This window comes from Podarcis bocagei, assembly GCF_964188305.1.
Source record: "Podarcis bocagei genome assembly, chromosome: 16".
NCBI classification, from domain to species: Eukaryota; Metazoa; Chordata; class Lepidosauria; order Squamata; family Lacertidae; genus Podarcis; species Podarcis bocagei.
Window position 1 is genome coordinate 43,759,714 of NC_138142.1, and position 21,605 is coordinate 43,781,318.

Consider the following 21,605-nt stretch of genomic DNA (forward strand, 5'->3'; position numbering starts at 1 on the left):
GGGGGGTGTAGCTGGGAGCTAGGCGGCCCTCCCTTGGCCTGATCCAGCAAGGCTCTTCATTTTTTTTGAATAAATATAATTTATATTTACCCAGGCAACTGTGTCCTTAAAGACGGCGGCGACCAGACATCAGACACAATTCAGCTACAAGGCAAAGCCAACATAGAAGCACATTTTGACTACCAGAACGGGATCAGCGCTGAGCCAAAGCACAAAACCTGGACAAACCCCCCCCCCCCCAGTCTGGAGCCTGGAAGGGAGAGGCAGGCGCCAGGGGATTCTGCTCTTATGGGGGTCAGTTCGGGGACTTTCCCCCTTAGGAGCAGCAGAATTGCTGCACTCTCAGCCTGACACAGGAGAAATTCAGGAGGGCAGGAACAGCAACAATATTAAATAATGACACGGCCATAATAGAGATTAGCAAAGGAGGAATCAGCATCATCATAGGACCATTCAGAACAACAGCAAGATGAAAGCAGCAGCAATAACAACAACAACAACAACAACAACAACACCCTAAATCTTAGCTTATTAACAGCCGTGATAATAGAGATAATTATTATAAAAATAATACTATAATATAATATAATATAATATAATATAATATAATATAATATAATATAATATAATATAATAATAATAATAATAATAATAATAATAGATAATTAATATAAAAATAATTATTATAATGACAATTATGTTCCCATAAGTTTCTCTCTCTCTCTCTGTCTCCCCTTTTTCTCCTTCCGGCCCCGGAAGTGACGCAAAACAACCCGCCTCCTCCCGCTGGGCTTCCCGGAGGAAGTGACGTCGTCCTCCTGCCCGCCGGCCTGCGCGGGGCCTGGCATCCTCCCTCCGCCGGAAGTGACGCGCGGGTGGAGTCAGGGCCCAGTGGGCGGCCGACGAGGCGTTTCCGTTTCCGGTGTGTGGCGGCTGGGGGCGGGCGAGGGACTTTGGAGGGGGGAAGCGAGAGAGAGAGAGAGAAAGAAGGAAGGGAAGAAGGGAGACGGGGGGGCGGAGAGGAGAGAGGAAAGCGGGGCGCGGAGGGAGGAGGAGGAAGAGGAGCAGCAGCGGCCCAGGCGGAAGGACGGAGCCCCGAGGCGGCTCAGGTGAGAGGCGGGGGGCGGGGGCGGCCTGGGATTGGGGGAGGGGAGGGGGTCCGGGGCGAGAGGGGCTTCCGGGGGTCTCCGGCCTCGCCTCCCTCGGCGGTGAGGGGGTCGAGGCCGCCGTCTCTCGGGGCCTTTCAGCCAGGCCTCCCTGGCGGGGCGGAGGGGTCCCCAGGGGGCTGGAGGGGAGGGGTCGGGGGCTCAGAGAGGCACGCTAGGCAAATATAATATTGATATTCCTCTTTGCTCAACGTGGAAAATCAGCATGTAATTTAAAACACAGTGGTACCTCGGGTTACAGACTCTGCTAACCCAGAAATAGTGCTTCAGGTTAAGAACTTTGCTTCAGGATGAGAACCAAAATCGTGCTCCGGGGATGCGGCAGCAGCAGGAGGCCCCATTAGCAAAAGTGGCGCTTCAGGTTAAGAGCAGTTTCGGGTTAAGAACAGACCTCCAGAATGAATTAAGTACTTAACCCGAGGTACCACTGTAAGACTTTTGAGATTACAGAGGCAGGTGTCATTCAGAGGGGGGGACGGGGGGGTGAAGAGGGAGACATGTTCCCTTTCACGTTATACACACACACACACATATTTATAACACACATGTATGGGGCGTTTGGTATTACTTCAGCCTCGTGTGGCACCGCCAAGTGTTCAGAGGGCTTTGCGTAATACCTGCTTGCAATCCTTACAGTGGCCCTGCAAGGTAAATCTGCATTCTTGCTTCCCACCCCCCCAAAAAATTGCAGATGGGGAGGTGGGTAGCTGTCTGTGTGCGAGTGGCTTTCCTGGCAGGCCACCTAGTTTGCTCATAGCCAAGGCGAGATCTGAACCAGGGGCTGCCTCGTTTACACTGCCCCAGGTCTCAATATATAGTTTAGGTGTGTAAACTTGTGTCTTAGGAGCAAAAAGTGAAGGTGCAAGAGGGATACTCTATAGTGAGGGATTGGAGAGAGAACCACGGTTGCTGCTGCTGCTGTTGTTCTTGATTGACCCCAAGCAGTTACAGTGAGGAAATCCCTTTCCCCAAAATGTAGGGAAAGGGTTTGGGGAGGAGCTTAGGCAGGTTCAAGGAGGAGGAGGAGGAAGAGGAGATCTAAAGCTTCCAAGTTCAGGAGCAGCCTGCTTCCGAATGCCAGTTTCTGACACTGGAAATCCAGCCACAGGGTGGAGGAGGAGGAGGAGGAGAAGGTGCTTTATTCTCGCAGCCACCCTCGCAGTCAAGTAACAAGACAGCACCCAGCCGAAGCCGCCGCCTTGGAATTTGAACCCGGGCGTGAATCTTAACTCTGGGCTGCGTCTTGGGAGAGAGGGTTGCCTTTAGGTGGAACTGGGCTCCGGAGGCAGCTGCCTGCCTTCCTCTGCCCTGGAAATCTTCGGAGCCAAGGCTGTCTTTTTCCTTCCAGTGCTGGGAGGCAAAGGCTGTTCCTCCGCAGGGAGTGGGGCCCGTCCCCCCCCCCTTGTAGGGAGTGCCAGGCGCTCTGCGGGAAGGCTTTGGAGCATTGTTAGAGCGCAGGGAGCAGGTAATCCCTTTATGACTCCCCCCTTATCGTTTTTTGCCCGCTCTGTCAGAAGAAGGAAGGAGAAATCTTCCCCTCTCAAATCCCAGTTGTTGGGCTGTAGGGAGGGATGTTCTCTTGGCTTAAAATAGTCTCTCGGTGACTTCACTGTTCAAACACGGGTGTGGTGGAGGGAGAGGAAGCCAGGAAGAAAAGGTCTCTGGGGGAGGACCGGCTGGAGAGGCTCGTGGGCCCCCACCAGCCATCCTGCGAAGGCTGCCAGACAGAGCAGCTTCCCTGCAACCGGGCAGGCGTGTGTGTGTGCAGTGCGTGTCTGCTGATGAGGGTTCAGCCTCTGCGTTCACAGCCTTTCCCGTGGGCTTTTCCTAACACGGGGTCCGGCTCCTGGGATGCCCTCCCCGCTTCCCCCTGTGGCTTTGCCCTACTTCCAACTGGAGCCCCCACTCCCGACCCCGTGCTGGTGAAACTTTGGCAGGCACAAACTTGCACAGCAAACTCCCCTCCCTGCTCAGGAGCCTCCTCTGTCCTGACTTGCCCCTTTGGCAGTCGCTGGGTTTGGGGGGCTGTTTTTCCGGGAGCAGGGATGGAGCAGCCCCCCTGCCTGCTGTGGGTGCACCCAAGTGATGGATTTGGGGGAAACAGCTTGCTTGGGGAAAGCCGTTCAGAGACTGGCCTGAGTATTGCTTCCAGGGCAGGGAGCCCGCAGGGACACGGAAGGCCACCCATCAGTGGATTGAGCTTGATGGGGGTTTCATCAATATGGAATAATCTGAATCAGACGTGGATATTTCTCCTTCTTCCAGTGGGACTTGGGGTTGTTCCACACACACCCCTGGCCTGCCCCATAGTTGCTGGTCCAGGGTGGGAGGCTGGCACCCTAACTGAGCTCCCTCCCAACTCAGGAGAATTCCCCACCCCCCTTTTTGGCTCTAAAACTTTGCTGGTTGCTAGCTTGCCATTTTCTTGGGGGTAAAGGGCAAGATCAAAAAGTAGAATTTGGCGACAATGAGGATTATTTGTGGTTAGGAGTTGGCGATGAGGGAACCCTCTTGTGATGGCTGCTTGTGACAAAGCCATGGAATTCTGCCTGGTGGTTCTCCTGGGCTGAGAAAGTTCAGTCCTAGAAAGTAATCATGGTCTCTCTCTCTCTCTCTCTCTCTCTCTCTCTCTCTCTCTCTCTCTCCTCCCCCTCTACCCTTGGAACATCCAGCAGGAGCAGAAAAATGAAGGCAGGCTGCCCCATTGTGGAGAAGCCAGAGGGCGGAGGAGGTAAGAATCCCACCCATCAAACCCTTGGGCTCTGTGAATTCAGAGGCCGGACCTCTTCTCAGAAGCTTGACGCCTTCTTTGTCTGTGAAGAAACTGTCCTGTTTTCTCCTCCCTTGAGATGTTATCTTGGCAGATGCCATTGCTTCAGGACTGATCGGGCTGTTGGCCTTGCAGCTAGACTTGGGGGGCTCTCTAGACAGGACAGTAAAGTGATAAGGTAGTGGTGGTGGGGGCATGGAAAGACACTGCAGAGGCGCTCTGGCTGCATAGTGGTGACCATATTAGTCCACGAGTCTTGAGGCCGCTTGGAACTATTGATGATGTGAAGCAGGACGGAGGAACTGGACTCCCAACTGCCACCGTCCTCCTCGCCATTGGTTGCTAGGAGGTGGAGCCCTGCAGGGTCTAGAGGACCTCACAAGTCCCTGATCCCTCGTGTCAAAGAAGCCAAAACGGTGTGAGGGCCAGGGACTGCACAATGCTTCCTCCTGGGATCTTGCACCTCATAATAATAACAATAATAATAATAAAGAAAGAAGCAGCAATAGTTTTAATAGCCAGGTGACCACCGCAGAGGCTCTCTCCGTGGAGAGAAAGTGGCTCTTTGGTGGGTGGGACCCTCATTCCTCTTCTGCCCCTGAAGCTCCCTCTGTTTTTGGCCTTCTCTGCAGGCTACCACTTCCCGGACTGGGCCTACAAGACGGAGTCCAGCCCAGGCTCCCGCCAGATCCAGCTCTGGCACTTCATCCTGGAGCTTCTGCAGAAGGAGGAGTTCCGGCACGTCATCGCCTGGCAGCAGGGGGAGTACGGGGAGTTCGTCATCAAGGACCCCGACGAGGTGGCGCGGCTGTGGGGCCGGAGGAAGTGCAAGCCCCAGATGAACTACGACAAGCTCAGCCGGGCCCTCAGGTGAGGGGTAGCAGGGTGCGGGCCCAGGGAATGTGGGAGTTGAGGGCCTGAGTAAGAGGAGCTTGGCCCTTGTCAGCAACGTCCTCCCTGCCAGGTTTGAAATGGGCCCTGGTGGAGATTTCTGCAAGGGCAGAAGGCTGGGCTCTTCTCTGGCTCCTAACTAGGGCAACATGGGATACTTGCTCTCTGTGGTTTGCAGGGTTCTGCAATCTGAAGTGCTTCGGGTGCAATCCTAGGCCTGCGTTCCAAGCGATAAGGAGTCCTTTCAAAGGCAGAGAATTGTGCGGTCATCCTTCCATGAAGTTTCCCAATCCCGTTCTGTGTCTGCTCTTGAAAGTCCAGAGGGCGGAGGGTACAAAATGGATCCCTAGATCAGCCACAGCTGGCTTCCTGGGATTCAGTTCCCTCATTGTGGAAGCGAGGCTTGAACGCTGGCATTCAGTTTAGGGTGGCACACAAAGTTTCAGGCTTGCAGGTTTGGAAGGCATCCCAAAGGTCATCTGGCCGAACCCCCTGCAAAGCAGAAACTGCAGTGAAGTCATAAGAACGTCGGAAGAGCCTGACGGTTGGCTCAGGTACAGGGGGGTCATTTAGTCCAGCATCCTGCCCCCACGGTGTCCAGTCAAGCGCCTTGATGGGAAGCTCACAAGCCCTGAAGTTTCCAGCAGCTGTCACTCAGAGGCAGGAGAACAGAGCCACCAGCGTTCGCAGCAACCATTCAGGGGTCTCTCTAAGTGGAAAGGTTCAGGGTCTTACAATCTTGGCTGTTTGGGGAGGGGGCAGTCCTTGACTGAGAAGCCCCTCTGGACTCTCTCTGTTCTTGAGAGGGCTAACTGGGTAACAGGCTTGTTCAGACAGCAGAAGAGATGGCACGAGAGCCATGCTCAGAATATCTGAAGGGCTGTCACATGAAAGATGGAACCAGCTTCTTTTCTGCTGACCCAGGAGATAGGACCCAATTCATAGATTCAAATGACAAGAGAGGACATTCTGACTAAACGTCAGGAGGAACTTTCTGAAAGTGAGAGCTGTTCCGCTGTGGAACGGAAGGTGGTGGACTCTCCTCCTCTGGAGGTTTTTAAGCAGAGGTTGGCTGGCCACCTGCCAGGGATCCTTTAGTTGCGATTCCTGCATTCCAGTTAGGCTAGGTGACCCCTTCCAGCCCTACAATTCTGTGTTTCTGTGACTCTAGGAGGGGGGTGGTTGGGACAGGCTCCTTGCAGATCTGGGGTGCTGAATCTAGTGCAGGAGTCTGGCTGGTTCCTGCCATGGTCTCTGCTTCCACAATGCATCCTAGGCAGTCCTCTCTTAGGGCTGCTGGGGTGCCTCTTCTTGGTCCTCGGCAAGGCTCCCTGTCCTTGCCCCCCTCCTCTTCTGGCTCTCTCGCTCCCTCCTCCTCCTGACAAGGCAGCCAGAGCTGTTGAGCCAGCACCAAGCCTTGAGGGCGCACGCCAAGTGGTGAACAGGTTGTCTCTTCCCTCTGGCTTCTGTCCCCAGGAGGTGGTGGCTGAGCAGAGGGGAGCCCACGGACTTGGCTGCTGCTCTGCCCTCTGCTCAACTCCTCAGTAGCGGAGGCCGAGATCAGCAAACAGGGCGGCAACCTGTACCTAATGGGAGAGGAAGGAAGTAACAGGTCGGAGGATGCAGGCCCAGCCATTGATCCCAGGGAGGAGGAGAGGCAGAGCCCAGCCCTCGCCACCTCCAGGAGCCTCCAAATGGCACCGGGGAGACAAAGCAGCACGGCTAGCCCAACAGGTTGACAGGAGGAAACCCGTCTCCCATTGTGTTCTTCCCTTCAGGCGCCTCTTTCAGGAACAGCGGAAGCTGCCTTCTGTCTTAACCCAGTATTGACAACACGGATGGGCAGAATTAGCAGCTTGCCTGGCTGTGGTCTGTGAGGACGTTCCTCTGCCCTGCCTGGAGACCCCCGTGGGGACTGGGCCCAGGAATCTTCTGCGTACAAAGCAGATGTTCCATTAAAGAGCTCCAACCCTCCCTGTAAAAACAAAAGGCGGGTTCTAGGTGTTGCAGTCTTATGCCAAGGGAGACTCTTGGTCCATCTAGCTCAGTTATTGTAGACACTGACTGGCACCAGCGGCTCTCCAGGGTTTCAGGCCGGGGACGTTCCCAGCGCTAGCTGGCCATGCCAGGGATGGAACCCTTCTGCAGCCAAAGCAGGTGTTCTCACCACTGCATTACGGCCCCTTTCTTACAGAATCTCAACTCAGATTCCAGTCCTTGTGTTTCCAAATAAAGGAATGTGGGAGGCTTCCAGGGATTGAACCCAGGGACTTCTGCAGGCGACCCCAGTGCTTCCCCCACTGAGCTGCCTGGACGTAGCATTCCTCACGGCTGGCTGGCGCCCTTATATCCTTCCTTACTTTATTTGGCAGATACTACTATAACAAGCGGATCCTCCACAAGACGAAAGGGAAGAGGTTCACCTACAAGTTCAACTTCAACAAGCTGGTGATGCCCAACTACCCCTTCATCAACATCCGGCCAACAGGTAAGAAGAAGGGCGTTGAGCCTGGGGCCACCCATTGCGGGTCCATCCCAAGAGCAGGGGAAGGTATACGGGGACCGTGGAGGTCAGGGGAGAACTTCCGTCCACTTCCCACGGAAAGGCAAACCAGCGCCAACTCATACTTTCCAAAATAGCTGTTGGACAGCAGAACGGACTCCCTTGGAAGAAGGTGGAGGACTCTCCTCCCTTGGTGGTTTTCAAACCCTACAATTCTGTGTTTCTGTTACCGCGGAGGAAAGAAGCTGCTGTCTTGGAACAACATTAGGGCTCCCGCAGGAACAAGTCTGGGCAGTTGCTGCCTGATGTTGCTTGTTCCAGTTCCCTTTCTTCTTCCTCTCGGGTCCGCCCTGCACCCGCCTCTCTCTCTCTCCCCCCTTCCCTCCCTCCCTCCTGGCTGCCTGGGGCGGGCACCGAGCAGGCAAGGAAGGCGCTGGAGTCCTGGAATGCCTCCCAGTATGATTGCAGCTTGTTTTCTTTCTTCTCCCCTGTGGGGAGGTTGACGCAACAAACCTGTTTGGCCCTTGCCTCCTTTGCCCTCGCCCCAGATATTGGCGCTTCCTTTCTTGTGGGAAGTGGCAGCCTAGGTGGCGTGTGGGGTCTTTGTGCCTGAGGGTTTCCCCTACGCAGGGAAACGGAAAGCTACACCAGCCATTCCTGGCCAAAGATGATTTTTCTGTTGTTGTTGCTGCCGCTGCTGCTTTTTTTGTCTCACAAGGTGGCATATATAGTTCTCCCCTCTTCTCATTTAATCCCCACAACAACCCTATGAGGTAGGTTAGGCCGAGAGGCAGAGACTGGCTCTCAAGGACACCGGGTGAGCTTTCCTGGCTTGAGTGGGAATTCGAGCCCTGGTCTCGCCCACGCCCTAGTCCAACACAATGATGATGATGAGGATGATTTATTTATTAACACCCTCCCCCCCAATCTGGCTGGGTTTTCCCAGCCACTCTGGGTGGCTCTCAACAGAATATTAAACAGAATAAAACATCAAACATTAAAAACTTCCCAAAACAGAGCTGCCTTCAGATGTCTTCTAAAAGCCAGATAGTTACTTATTTCCTTGACATCTGATGGGAGGGTGTTCCCCAGGGCGGGTGCCACCACCAAGAAGTCCCTCTGCCTGGTTCCCTGTAACCTCACTTCTCACAGGGAGGGAAGCGCCAGAAGGCCCTCGGAGCTGGACCTCAGTGGGCTGAACAATTGGGGTGGAGATGCTCCTTCAGGTCTACTGGGCTGAGGCAGTTTAGGGCATTAAAAATCAGCACCAGCATGCAAAAGGCTCCCTGCACACCCTCTTGGGCATTACAGTTGGCAGAGTGGGGGCTCTTGGCTGTGTTCAGGTGTGGGGTGTGGCTGGGTTCTCCTTGGCAGCCCCCTAGTTGTGGCACCCCCTTTCCACAGAAGTGCGTTTGGCACCTTCCTGGTCCACTGTCTGCCATACGCTGCAGCCTCACCTTTTCACCCTGGGCCTTTGACCCTGGAGATACCTCCGTGTGTTTCCAGGTCCCACCCTATTCCCGTAATTTGTTTTAAACTGTTTTGGATAATTGAACCTTAAACTGTTGCCACCTGCCCTGGAACCTGATGGTGAAGGGCAGGCAAGAAGTTGAATAAATAATAATGAGGATGATAATTTCTGTGGGCTGGAGCTTTGAGAGGGGGGTTGTGAGACCTGGGGCTGCTCCTGGAGGCCAGGGAACTTGGTGGGCAAGCCCCTGCAGAAGCCCACCTGCCCCTCGTGACGCTCAGACAGGCCTCCATTCCTCACGCCCCTCCGTCTCCTCCTTCCTCAGGTGTCGTCCCCCAAAGCGCCCCTCCTGTCCCGTCGGCCTCGTCCCACTTCCAGTTCTCCCCACTGGACGGCCACTCGCCCACCGAGGACGCCCAGCCCAGTCGCTTCTCCGGCCGGCCCCTCGCCTCGTCCGCCCAGGAGACCTTGAACAACAGTGGCCGCGGCGAGAAGTCTTCTCCAGCTCCGGAGCTGGAGGGAGGCTCTCCGGACTGGCACCACGGAGTGGACCTGCTGGCTTCCCGCAATTCCGCTGCTGCTGCCGCCGCCGCTTCCGCAGGTGGGGTCAGCCACCAGAAGCGCAAGCCGGACTTGGTGCTGCCCCTCTTTGGACGGTCAGGGATGTACCCCGACCCACATAGCCCTTTCGCCGTCTCCCCCCTGCAGACGCGCGGAGGGGTCTTGAACGTGCCCATCTCGCCGGCCCTGTCGCTGACCCCCACCCTCTTCTCGTACAGCCCCTCGCCGGGCATGAGCCCCTTTGCGGTGGGCGGCAGCTGCTTCTCCTTCAACCCTGAGGAGATGAAGCACTACCTCCACTCCCAGGCCTGCTCCGTCTTCAACTACCACCTCAGCCCGCGGACTTTCCCCCGCTACCCGGGCCTTCTCATCCCGCCCTTCCCCTGCCAGCTGCCTCCGGAGGACCCGGCCCAGTTCCCCATCAAGCTGCAGCCCCCGCCTGCCGGACGCAAGAACCGCGAGCGGCCCGAGAGCGGCGGCAGGCCCGGGCCCCCTCCGCCGTCCTCCCCCCAGATCAAGGTGGAGCCCCTGCCGGACCGCCAGGAGCCCGAGGGCAGGGAGTCCCCGGGGCGAGAGGGAGGCTGCCGCTCAGCCACCCAGTCGCCCACCTGCAAGAGCGTCCAGGAGCAGCGGGAGAAGACCCTCTTTGCGCGGCCAGTGGCCCCCTCCTGGCCAGCAGCGGCAGCAGCTACAGCGGCTCAGCCCCCAGCGCCCACCCAGGCTGACCTCCTGGCCGGCGAGAAGAAGCCCAAGCAAGAGGACGTCTCCGTTGAGAAGCCCCCGCGAGAGACGATGGGGGAGCTGCCGGGGGCCCCGGAGAAGAGGGAGGACTCCGCTGCTGTGATGCCCCCCAAACTGCGCCTGAAGAGGCGCTGGAACGACGACCGGCAGGCGGAGGGTCTGAAAGAGGAGCAGGGGGGCAGGAAGCCCTACTGGGGAGCCCTGGACACCCCACACATCCTCCTGGCCCCCAAAGCTGCCGTGGATACTTAGGACTGTAGAAGCCCCATGGCCGTGGCGGTGTTTGTGTGTGTCTGCTTTGTACTGTAGCAAGATTTGCCTAGCCAGGAGGGAAGGGGACCGAGGGGAAAGGCTAGAATGGTTTTATGAATTCTAGGGTGTGTGTGTGTGTGTATTGCAGGCAAGAGGCTGTTTGTGTCAAGGCCTGCCTTGTCTGCAGCCGTGTGGCCCCATCTAGGGCCACTGCCCTGCCTCCTGGTGGGCTTCCACTGACGTGAAAAGACTCTTTTCTCTTGAATTCTGCCCCCCTCTCCCCTTACGGTCTTTTACAAGAATCTGTCTGAATGTACATAGTTCTTTTCTCTGGAGGTGGGGGGCGGTGGGGGGGGGGGTGGACCAGGCAGAGGACTTCCTAGCCATTCAGAACTGGAAATGTGTCTCGTTATCAAGCTAGGAAAATGCTTTATTTAGCCACCAGGACGTTGCACTGTCTTTGATCCTTTTTCAAAAGCGGGGATAGCAGGAAGAGGAGAGGGAAATGAGACTTGGCCGAGCTGGCGGCTGCCCCCTGGGGCAGGGGAGGGCCTGGGCCGGCTGGAATGAGGGCTTGGCAACCATAAGTGTTACTTTTAGGACTTTGCTGGGGGGGGGAGGGGGGGACACACTGAATGGTCACGTTTTTTAAAAAACTTTTTTTGAAAAATTATCGAAGAAGCCATGACGAGCAATTGTAAAACCTTTTCAGGGATGTGCAAGGAATGTGGTTGTAAACGAAAACCTTGAATGCCTTTAACAAGACCCCCCCTTTAATTTCCCTTGGTGGTTGTGGGCGAGGGGCGTTGGGGGGCAACGGAGCTGAGAAGCGGCTGGGAGCTCCCACAGAATGACTTATCCGGGGCATCCTTTTATTCCTCTTTTTGGGGAGCGCTGGGAGGGGAAAGCTCCCCCGGGCTTTTCCGTCTTGCCTTAACTGCCTGCTTTGGAGACAAGCGCTGGGAAACGGCTTATGCTGGGGGGGCAGGGGGTGTTGTTTTCTGCGGAGAGGGGGCACGTAGCTCAGGGTGTGAAGACGGGGCTGGGTCCTCCTTGCGGTTGCAGCATGGCGGCAGTGCTGGAGAGTTAGCAGCAGAGTTGGGCCGGCTGGGTCGGGTTGCCCGTCTTCTGGTGCCTGTGGGCACTGTCCTAAAACCCAGGGGCATGTGGTGGGCAGGGCACCCCTGCGGCTGCTCCTCTTCCCCCTTCTCCCAAGGAAAGGGAGAAAGCTTGTGCATGCAGGCACACTTCTTTGACTCCCCGAGGGTGACCCCGCAGAGATGGGGAGCTCATGACGAGTTCCCTGCAAGAGCGCCATCTCCCAGTGCCCCTTCTTTTTCCTGCCACTGCGAAGGCGAGGATCCCCTTCCTTGCTTGCACGCTTGTTGGGGTTGGTGGGCACTCGTGGCCCCAACGCAAAGCTCACCCCTGTGCAAACTCTCGCTTTGCCTCTTTGAATGTCCCCTTGCCAGTCTCTGCCCCCCTACAACGGATCAGGTTCGGGGAATTCCTGGTGCGGTCCGGTGTCCCCACCCCCCCACCCCATGCTGCCTCTTCTCTTTGGGCTGGAGGGCATCAGGGAAGCTGTTGGCTACCAGTTTTACTTCAAGACTGGCAAGGATGACCAAGTCAAATACTGTTTGGGGGTGGAAGTTTGGGGAACGGAGAGGCTCTCACCCCAGTGTCATGGGCTGTGCCCCCCTCAAGAGCTGTGTGGCTCTTGCTGGGCTTCACGCAAGCCCACCCCTCCCTCTGGTGTTGCCCAGCATCCTGCGCACGAACAGCCTTATGAACGTTGCGCGGGGGGGGGCTGCAGCGCTTTCCCCCAGACAGGCAGGGTTTGGCGGAGGTAGGCTCAAAACTCAGGGACTGAAACATGACGGCCTTTTCTTCCTCCTCCTCCTCCTCTTCTTCTTCAGATGAGTACATGCAAACCTTCAGTCTATTGTACCCAAGTGCCAGGCGCCACGTCAGTCAGGGCTGGGGGGGGGGTGATGCTCGTGAGAAATCCCATTTGCACTTCTTCAGTGAGAATTTGTGTCTTAAAAACAAACACCCTAACCTTTGCTGTCCTCTTTCTTCTCTGCCTCCTTCCCGCCGATAGCCATGGCAGTGCAGAGCGGGCATGCCCTGTTCAGGGATGGTGGCGAAAGGGCTCAGGGTACCGGAAGGGCACCGGGGGGGGGGGCAAAGCGAAGTGATCTGCTGTGTGTGTTGGGAGGGCGGATACCTTCCACCTTCGGCTGGCTCAGGGAGCCATCGCTGTGGCTTTGCAGGGGCCACAGCCACATGCTTTGAAGCGTCTCTCCCGTAGTGCCAAATACTCAAGCCGGTGGGCGGCTGAACTCCTGTATTGCGACTAATCGAGAGTGTGTTGACCTTTCTTTAACAAGAATTAAAATACCTTTTTTTTTTTTTGGACAGCGTTTAGATTTTGCTGGCCTTGGGAACGTCAGGAAGCAAGGAAGCTGCGAAGCTTGCAACCTGGCTGCCCAAAAGCCTGGCAGAAGGAGGAGGAGAGTGGTTCTTTCTCGGGGGGGGGGGCGGAGAGGGTGAATGAGGGCACCTCCACTTCTCCCCACCCCATACACACAGACACACACTGACCTCGGGCAAAGGGCCTGACTCAGCCTCTCCTAACGTCCGGGTCCATTTCCTGGCTCGCCCCGAAAGAGAGCAGCAGGTGTGTTGAGTCTTGCCGCTCCTGGGTCATGGGGCGGCGTGCGTGGCTCATCGCCCGGGACTCCTGCGTCAGGGGATGCCTAATCCCCAGGAGCACCTCGCCCTGGGACGGAGCCGGACTTTGAGGCCCAGATCCACCCTGGGTTCCCTTCCTTCCCGCATGTGGTGAAGGTGGCGCCCGCTGCTGCTGCCGCCTCTCTCGCTTTGGCCACCTGAGAAGCCATTTCCTGTTACCCACCCATGCTGGGGAGGGGAGGGACCCCAACCTCTGCCCCCCCCCCCAGACACTGTGGGGCGCTGTTGCCGAACTGCTATTTTTAGGGCAAGGCGCCCCATCCCAAACTTTGGGTTCCCCTCCACACACACAAAAACCTACATACACACATGCAGACAGTCAGGTCATGGGTGATGCATAAAGTCTGCACTTGTCCCATGAAGACAGGTAGAAAGGGGTTTTATCTAACCTTCAAGGGAGGTTTATATTTGCTTGGTTGCCCTTTTAATTCCATAACTGTTTTCGCTTTTTAAAGAAATGTAACTTTTCTCTCATTTTTCCCCCCGTCTTACGGATCCTGATGGGTTTTTAAGAGATCTATGTCTTTGGTTTGGAATATTTTTGATTAGATTTATTTTAAAAGAAACGAAACAACTTTGTTTTATTTTTTTTAGTGTTAAAGTGACAAAGTATTTACCGGCGACTTTTTAAAATTTATTATTATTGTTAAATCATTTTTCATGAGACATGGTCCTGTCTTTATGATGCTTTGAGAGTCAGCAGGGAGTAAAACACATCCGAACGGCAACTCTAACGCTTGAGGTATTTTTATTTTGTCTGTGTAAAGCAGGATTAAAATTGTGTGTAAAAAAAAAAAATTTTTTTAAAGGAAAAAAAATGTAAGTAGTCCTCATGCTTTCGTGCAGTGCCTTTTAGACGTTCCACTTTCTATAAAGTCTTCAAAAAAAAAGTTTGCATATATATTATATATATGATGTAATGTTATAGAAATATATGTATAATATACATATTTTTTCCAGGGGTATCTGATAGCTCTGTATTTTGTTATGGAAGTTGATATGAAAAGTATTTTACCTCAAATTTTAAAAAGTTAAATAAACCTTTTAAATAAGCCTCCCAGAGTCCTTTTGAGTCTCTTGCTTTCTTGCAGCCTGGTAGGGACAGAGGCGAGATCCAGGGAAGAGGAGAAAGAGATGGAAGCTGAGCTCCATGGAGAACCAGCCTGTGCAACTGGGTTTAGTTATTCTGTCATCAACTCCGCCCATTGCTCACCACAGCCATGGCTCAGTGTACGGAGTCCTGGTGCCTGGGTCTGAAACCCTGCAGAACCACTGCTAGGCAGTGTAGATGCCGCTGACCCATAAGGCAGCTTGTTAATTTCCTCCTAAATCGTCCCTTAATTCGGAAGCTTGAGGACTAGAATCTCGGGTTTTTAGCTTAGTGGTAGATCACCTGCTTTGAATGCAGAAGGCTCCGGCTTCAATCACCATTGGCATCTGTCCCCTGCCTGAAACCCTGGAGGGTTGCTGCTGGTCAGTCCAGACCAGGCTTCCCCAACCTCGGCCCTCCAGATGTTTAGAGACTACAATTCCCATCATCCCTGTCCGCTGGTCCTGCTCGCTAGTGATCATGGGAGTTGTAGGCCAAAAGCATCTGGAGGGCCGGGGTTGAGGAAGCCTGGTCTAGACGAGAGAGAAGGAGGAAAGATTGGCATGAGGCTGACTCTGTAGGGGGAAACTTCCTTTGTTCTGCAAGGGCTGTGCTTTGAAGGCCCAGGATGCAACAAGAGGAGTAAGGCGCTCTGAGTCTGTCCTACCTTGAATTTACAAGAGAAGGGGAGGCTGTAGAAATGCAATCAAGTCCAGCGCACTACATTGTCATTTTTGTCAGGTTTTGTCTTGGGAATGCTTTGATCCGGGTTCAAGGTGCTCCTAGAAGAAGGTTGAGCTCAGCTGTGCGTGTATCAAACATCATTCCTATGTTACCCTTAATCGTAGACAGATCAGGGAGGGGCAAGTCGGTACCACACAGCTTGCAACTTTCAAATTTGTAAAGCATGAAAATAAACTGGTAAAAGCGCACAAAGCTTAAAATGAACCAAAACCCCCTTAAAACACAAAGTGGGCCCGTGTTGGGGCATTCACAAGACCTCTTGCACGTTGTCAAAAACGTGTGCGGCCAGGAGGCAATATCCAGCCTGATTTGGCTTGGAAGGTGCCCAGAATCTCCCCACAGACTCTTACTGACATAGTGCTGCCGTTCCAGAGCCATAAGCAAGAAGTCTCTGCCCCTGAGGAGCTTACAGTCCGCATACTTGGTGGTGTGTGGAACTGGAGAACAAAGGGTGTGTTAACCAGATGTTCTGGGGAGGAGGAAAGGTTTGTGGACTGAAGTTCAGGCAGGTAAAGCTTTGTGGCGCTTCCATGGTGAATCTGCTGCGGACGTCCCCGTCCCCCCCCCCCGCGTGCTTGCTCCTCAATCCCCGTCTCCCCCCCCCCCCAAAAAAAAACCCTGCTAGAGCTGTCATGTTCTTTGAAGCAGCCCTTTGCAAGAGCAACCCTCTCATCTGGCAGCGGAGGGTGTGGAGAGGAGAAAGGAGGAGAGGAGGATGGCACTATTGATCTGTTAGATTACTCAATTTCGCTCGTATCGATCAGGTAATTGCTTTATCTAGGTTCTCATTTGGACACTGCATTACTTTTTCTCTTCTTCCCTAACCACCAGCACCCACCCCCCTGGGTGGCTAAACGCCTTCTCCTTAAAGTAAAGTGTGGGGCAAAGAGGAGGACAGGCTCAAAGAGCGTTGGCTCCATCCGGGAGATGCGGCGGAATCAGGGAGGGGTGGCAGGGAAACCCCCCAAGAGCGTCCAGACCAGACCCTCTGCTCCAGAACAAGAGCCTGGCTTTTCAGAAGGAGACTGATGGGCTTCTAATACAGGAATGTGGACCAATGCCGTATCAGCACAGTCTCTTCCTTGCCACCCCATCTCCACAGTCAACCCCCCCCCAAAAAAAAACTATTGCATTTTGCCTCCTGAACCCAAGAACGGAATCCCTTGATTGTGGAACAACCTGTCATTCACAAAAGGTCACGACGACATCGGGTGCGGGGGCTTTGATGTCCCAAAGTTGGTACAAAGTTGCATTTTGCCTCCTGAACCCAAGAAGAGAATCCCTCCGTTGTGGACCAACCTGTCATTCACAAGATGTCACAATGACATCGGGAGTGAGGGGCTTTGACGTCCCCAAGTTGGTACTTCAAAGCACTTTTCCAGACGCCGCTGGAACGAAAGGGTTTAGCAGGAGATTCCTGAATCAGGAAGGGATTTGCATGGAACCGTGCGGGACTGAACAGGATTTCACCCATACTCATCCGCTGACAAATGGAAGAGAGGGTTGTAGGAACTTAAATCCTGCTTTCCCCCCCCCCCCCGGGGAAAAGGGCCTTGCTGGATCCCCCTGGTGGGCTGAGGCTCACCACTTGTGTCCTTGGTCAGCACTCTGACCGCTACACCACGCGGGCTCCAAACTCCATCACTTGCCCCCCAGCAGCAGAGGGCATGGGAGAACCACCAAGGAACAGCGGGAGGGGCTCAGAGGAACAGTGGGGGGCTGCTCCCCGATGCGCCTGCTTGCCTGTGCCAGCGGACTGGGCTGCCCTCGCTCCCAAGGCTGGCCGGAGTGCTGCGTCTGCCAGGAGACGCAGAAGTCTCAGCGCCAGTCGCAGCCAGCTGCATTTATTTCCAGAGGGGCTTGTAATGGGTTTTCGGGCTGGTGGCTCAGCGTCTCTGAGCTGGGGCTCCTCCTGGCTGGCACGCATCCCTACCCACTGGGCTCCTGGGTCCAGAAAGGTGGCAGCTGGCCAGCCGTCCTGTCTCTGCCCCCACCCACTTCCACAAATGTCTCCTGCCTCTGCTGAATCATGCCTGGCTCACCCTGGGGAACACCTTCCCTCTGACCCAAATCTTCAGGGAGGGGCAGCCTATGGCCAAAGCAACCGGCTTGTCTACCCCTGGGGCCCCACAAGAGGGTGGTTCCCCAGCTTCTTCTTCCTCTTCTTCTGGGCCAGAAAGGTGCTAGACCTCTTGATCTTCTGAGCGTTACTTGGCAGCCTAGAGATTCACCACTTTGGCTCATGACCCAGTTCAGTGGGAAATCGCGTGCCTTGCCTTCGGAGAGTGTCAGGTTCAATCCGTGCTCATGGCAGTTCCAGGCAGGGCTGCCTGAAACCTTTGACAGCCACCTGCCGGTTAGAGTAGACAGTACTCAGCGACATGGCCCCAGTGGTCTGATTCAGTACGCAGCTGCTTCTTACGCTCCTATAACCCTAAGAGTTGCATTTAGGTGCAGGCAGAGATCCAACCTCTCCATTCTGAAGGAAATCAGCCCTGAGTGCTCACTGGAAGGACAGATCCTGAAGCTGAGGCTCCAAGACTTTGGCCACCTCATGAGAAGAGAAGACTCCCTGGAAAAAGACCCTGATGCTGGGAAAGATGGGAGGGCACAAGGAGAAGGGGATGACAGAGGACGAGATGGTGGGACAGGGTTCTCGAAGCTACCAGCATGAGGCAGTGGAAGACAGGAGGGCCTGGCGTGCTCTGGTCCAGGGGGTCACAAAGAGGCGGACACGACTAAACGACTCAACAACAACAACACAACAGCCATTAAAAGCACCACCACTACTCTCTCTCACACACACATATGGAAAGTGGGAACTGTAGTTTTCTAAGGGTGCTGGGGACTGTAGTTCTGTGAAGGAGAAGCCACATTTCCCAGGATTCTTTGGAAGGGAAAATGTGCTCAAAATGCGCCATCTGTTGCTGGCCACGTTGCAGGCTGCTGAGGCATCAGTCCTGGGTTTAGGCAGCGAGGACGGGTGTAGCAGGATACGGGATTTGTAGGGCTGTCGGCTTTAAAACAACAACAACCCACTTTTAATTGGTTGTTACTTTAGCCGGCTCTTTAATTAGGCTTTGTGCTTCGGGTTTTCCATTGCATCTCCCCAGGAAGTCTTTTCTGATGCCATCTCAACAGAAGCACCAACACCCCGTTCTGCTGCAGGTGCACTTAGGGTGGGCATCGGTGGGGGGGGGGGCTTGTAAGTAATCCCACAGAACGGCTGTCACACACACACACACACACACACACACACACACACACACACACACACACACACACACCACCCTGCCCACTTCCCAGCCGGCTGCGTCTATAACCGCACAACACACATCAAAAGCAAGTGATTTGGCATGCCTTTGTGACATATACAGCCAAACTGTCGCTTTCAAGAGAACCCTCAACGCAAGCCTAGCAAATCTGGAAGTATATTTGATGATCTGGGAGAACTGATAAGTCTTTACTTGGGTTTTGATGTTTTAACTCATGTGCAACTACTCATTCGACGTGCCTGTTTTACAGTTTTGCTTTCCGTCTTTTAATTTTTGTGCACAGTTATAATTGTTCTCTCTGTTTTATATACAGTATAAAATCGAATAATAAAACATTACCAAACACAAACAAATCAAAAGCATTTCAGTGTTCAGGTGTGTGTCAAGTATACCCAGTTTATTCGCCTTAAGGGTGGCATGTCTGGAATCTGCGAAGAAGTGTCTGGTGGTAGGTAGTGTTAAAAGTATTGGACCTTGGATACCAGGGTTCAAATTGCCACTCAGCCATGAAGCTCACTCACTCACAACCTAGGGTACCTCAAACGGTGGTTGTTGTTGTGAGGAGAACCACACATACACCACTTTTAGCTACTTGGAGGAAAGGTGGTATATAAATGCAATAATAATAATAATAACAGATAATTTGGAATGATCCAAAAGTTAGATTATATTGACCTGGCTGTTCAGTTCTTCCAGTTGACTATACAACCATATATTTATTTATTGGGAACCATCCTTGATGATCTCTGCTTTATCCTCTATGAATTGTTTTGTATTTATTTCAGTAGTCATTTTTTTATCTTTCATGGTTTTCCTTATAATTAATACTTTTTTAAAGTTTTTCAAAACCAAATTTAGGGGAGTAATCCATGGATATTAACAGGCATGACCTAGCTTCAGTATATTAGTTTAAATGGGTTGACTCTTTATTATAGTGTTGCATATGAAACCTGCTTCTATGTGAATTTTAAAAAATTCAGGGCAAATTTCAGGGCTCTCTTTCTCCCCCCGCTGCACTTCTCTGAAAGCTTCTATTGCCTAAAGATGTCCTGAGCAGGTTGGCGCAAGATCTGAAGCCGTCTCTTACTCTGCAGATTAAAAAAGGGCAGGGAGGAGGAACCACAAACTCCCCGTTGGAAATAAAAGCCTTTTATATAACTCGAGTCTCACACGGGGTAATTAAAAGCACCTCCTTTGAGGTTCCCCTAATGCCTAATTGGTTTTTCAAAAAGCACTTCAGCTTCATAACATACACAGTTCTCTTCTGCAAAAAAAGAAAAAGAAACATAGCAAGCCAGTTGTTCCTGCTCAGTCGGAAGAACGACCGGAAGATCGAGTTATTTAAGAAAGGGGAAGACTTGCAACTTGGGATACCAGGGCTGCTTCGGCAACTGGCATTTAAAGAGCACCCCCTCCCGGCAAATAATAATGGGAACTGTAGTTTGCTCCCTCACAGGGCTACAACTCCCAGCACCCTTCATTTGTTTATTGCATTCATATCCCACCTTTCTAGGGACGCGGGTGGCGCTGTGGGTAAAACCTCAGTGCCTAGGACTTGCCAATCGCAAGGTCGGTGGTTCGAATCCCCACGACAGGGTGAGCTCCCATCGTTCGGTCCCAGCTCCTGCCCACCTAGCAGTTAGAAAGCACGTCAAAGTGCAAGTAGATAAATAGGTACCGCTCCAGCGGGAAGGTAATGGCGTTTCCATGCGCTGCGCTGGTGCCGACTCGCCAGAGCAGCTTCGTCACGCTGGCCACGTGACCTGGAAGTGTCTGTGGACAGCGCTGGCCCCCGGCGTCTTAAGTGAGATGGGCGCACAACCCTAGAGTCGGACATGACTGGCCCGTACGGGCAGGGGTACCTTTACCTTTACCTATCCCACCTTTCTTTCCTTTTTTTAAAAATGCATTTTTATTGAGTTTTCTTCAACATAAGTCCAACAAACAAAACAAATACAGTAAGGTTCCATAATCTTATTTTTTCATCGCTCTGCCGACTTCCCTCCCTCCCTTCAACAGGTTTTCATTTTCCACTTTTCTTTCCGCTTTTTCTTAATAACATCCTATCCACATCATAAGATTTATTTTAATCCTGCTACAGTCTTTAAACGTCTGCAATTATTACTTATATATTCCACAAATTTTCTCCACTCTCTTCTGAACTTTGTTTCCTCTTGGTTACAAATCCTGTTTTGCTAATTCCGCATATTCTACCATTTTTGCCTGCCATTCCTCCGATGTTGGTAATTCCTGTGTCTTCCATTTTGGGGCCACCAAAATTCTAGCAGCCGTCGTGGCATACATGAATAATCTCTGGTCAACTTTTCCTATTTCTTCACCTATCAAGCCTATTATCCCACCTTCCTTTCCAAAGAGTCCAAGGTGGGTCACGCAGGTCTCCTTCTCCCCATTTAATCCGCCCAACAACCCTGTGAGGTAGGATAGGCCAAGATGCAGTCACTGACCCAGCAAGCTTCATGTGGCTGAAAGCGGGATTTGAACCCGTGTCTCCCAGGTCTCGGTCGGACCCTCTAACCATGACACCGCAATTGGCTCCTAACAAATTATACCTTCCAGGAGTCTTGTGGTGGGTGGGGAGATGCGCTTCCCCACATTCCTCTCTCCTCCCAAGCAGATGTCCTGGGAGCCCAGGATGTGAAGGAAGGGCGTCTTCTCCTGTCCATGCTCTGCCAGCACTTTTTCTGTGTGATTTGTTTTGGAAAGAGGGGTTGCTTTGTTATTCTTTACTAACTGCCTGCGCTTTTGTGTGAAGGTGTTCATCTGATAAAGCGTTTCAAAAATCCTTTTAAGCATGTTGCGAGTCACTTGGATACCGTTTTGGGTAACGGGCAGCTGGCACATTTATTAAATAATAATGACAACAGCAGCAGCAACAGCACCACAACTTAATAGAAGTGTGCAACACAACAACAACAACTTAATAGAAGTGTGCAACACAACAACAACAACTTAATAGAAGTGTGCAACACAACAACAAATTAATAGAAGTGTGCAACAACAACAATTTAATAGAAGTGTGCAACCTGTCCTGTGAAGCCAACCCTCCCTCCACCATCTCCAAGAAAGGCACACACCAGTGTGGTGTAGTGGTTCTAGTGTCAGACTAAGACCTGGGAGTTGGGATGCGGGTGGCGCTGTGGGTTAAACCACAGAGCCTAGGACTTGCCAATCAGAAGGTCGGCGGTTCGAATCCCCGTGACGGGGTCCCTGCTTCTGCCAACCTAGCAGTTCGAAAGCACGTCAAAGTGCAAGTAGATAAATAGGTACCACTCCAGCGGGAAGGTAAACGGCGTTTCCATGTGCTGCTCTGGTTTCGCCAGAAGCGGCTTAGTCCTGCTGGCCACATGACCTGGAAGCTGTACG

General features: G+C 53.2%; 1 protein-coding gene and 1 long non-coding RNA gene across 3 annotated transcripts in view; one reads left to right on the plus strand and one right to left on the minus strand.

Moving 5' to 3' along the window:
* The window catches only part of LOC308575385, a 47,059-nt gene extending 29,564 nt beyond the window's left edge, over positions 1–17,495 (minus strand). Inside the window, exon 1 of the long non-coding RNA XR_014002836.1 lies at positions 17,417–17,495. This is a non-coding gene — a long non-coding RNA (uncharacterized lncRNA). The remainder of the gene's footprint in view (positions 1–17,416) is intronic.
* Positions 901–14,166, plus strand: ETV3 (ETS variant transcription factor 3). 2 transcript variants are annotated; one of them, XM_081173626.1, is made up of 5 exons: positions 901–922; positions 3,839–3,897; positions 4,569–4,806; positions 7,200–7,315; positions 9,127–14,166. In XM_081173626.1, the coding sequence occupies exons 2-5, from the start codon at positions 3,852–3,854 to the stop codon at positions 10,353–10,355; spliced, it is 1,629 nt and encodes a 542-aa protein (XP_081029752.1). In that variant the 5' UTR covers positions 901–922; positions 3,839–3,851; the 3' UTR covers positions 10,356–14,166. The 2 variants fall into 2 exon arrangements, with proteins under 2 accessions (XP_081029752.1, XP_081029751.1); XM_081173625.1 differs by lacking the exon at positions 901–922 and adding an exon at positions 2,259–2,631.
* Positions 17,496–21,605: the final 4,110 nt, after the last annotated feature.

What these genes read in the sequence shown, in the direction of transcription:
- ETV3 (XM_081173626.1), top strand. Translation starts at nt 3,852, where the DNA reads ATGAAGGCAGGCTGCCCCATTGTGGAGAAGCCAGAGGGCGGAGGAG. An exon ending in AAGCTCAGCCGGGCCCTCAG is followed by an intron (nt 4,807 to 7,199) that starts GTGAGGGGTAGC and finishes TTTATTTGGCAG; the next exon opens with ATACTACTATAACAAGCGGA. An exon ending in CATCAACATCCGGCCAACAG is followed by an intron (nt 7,316 to 9,126) that starts GTAAGAAGAAGG and finishes CTCCTTCCTCAG; the next exon opens with GTGTCGTCCCCCAAAGCGCC.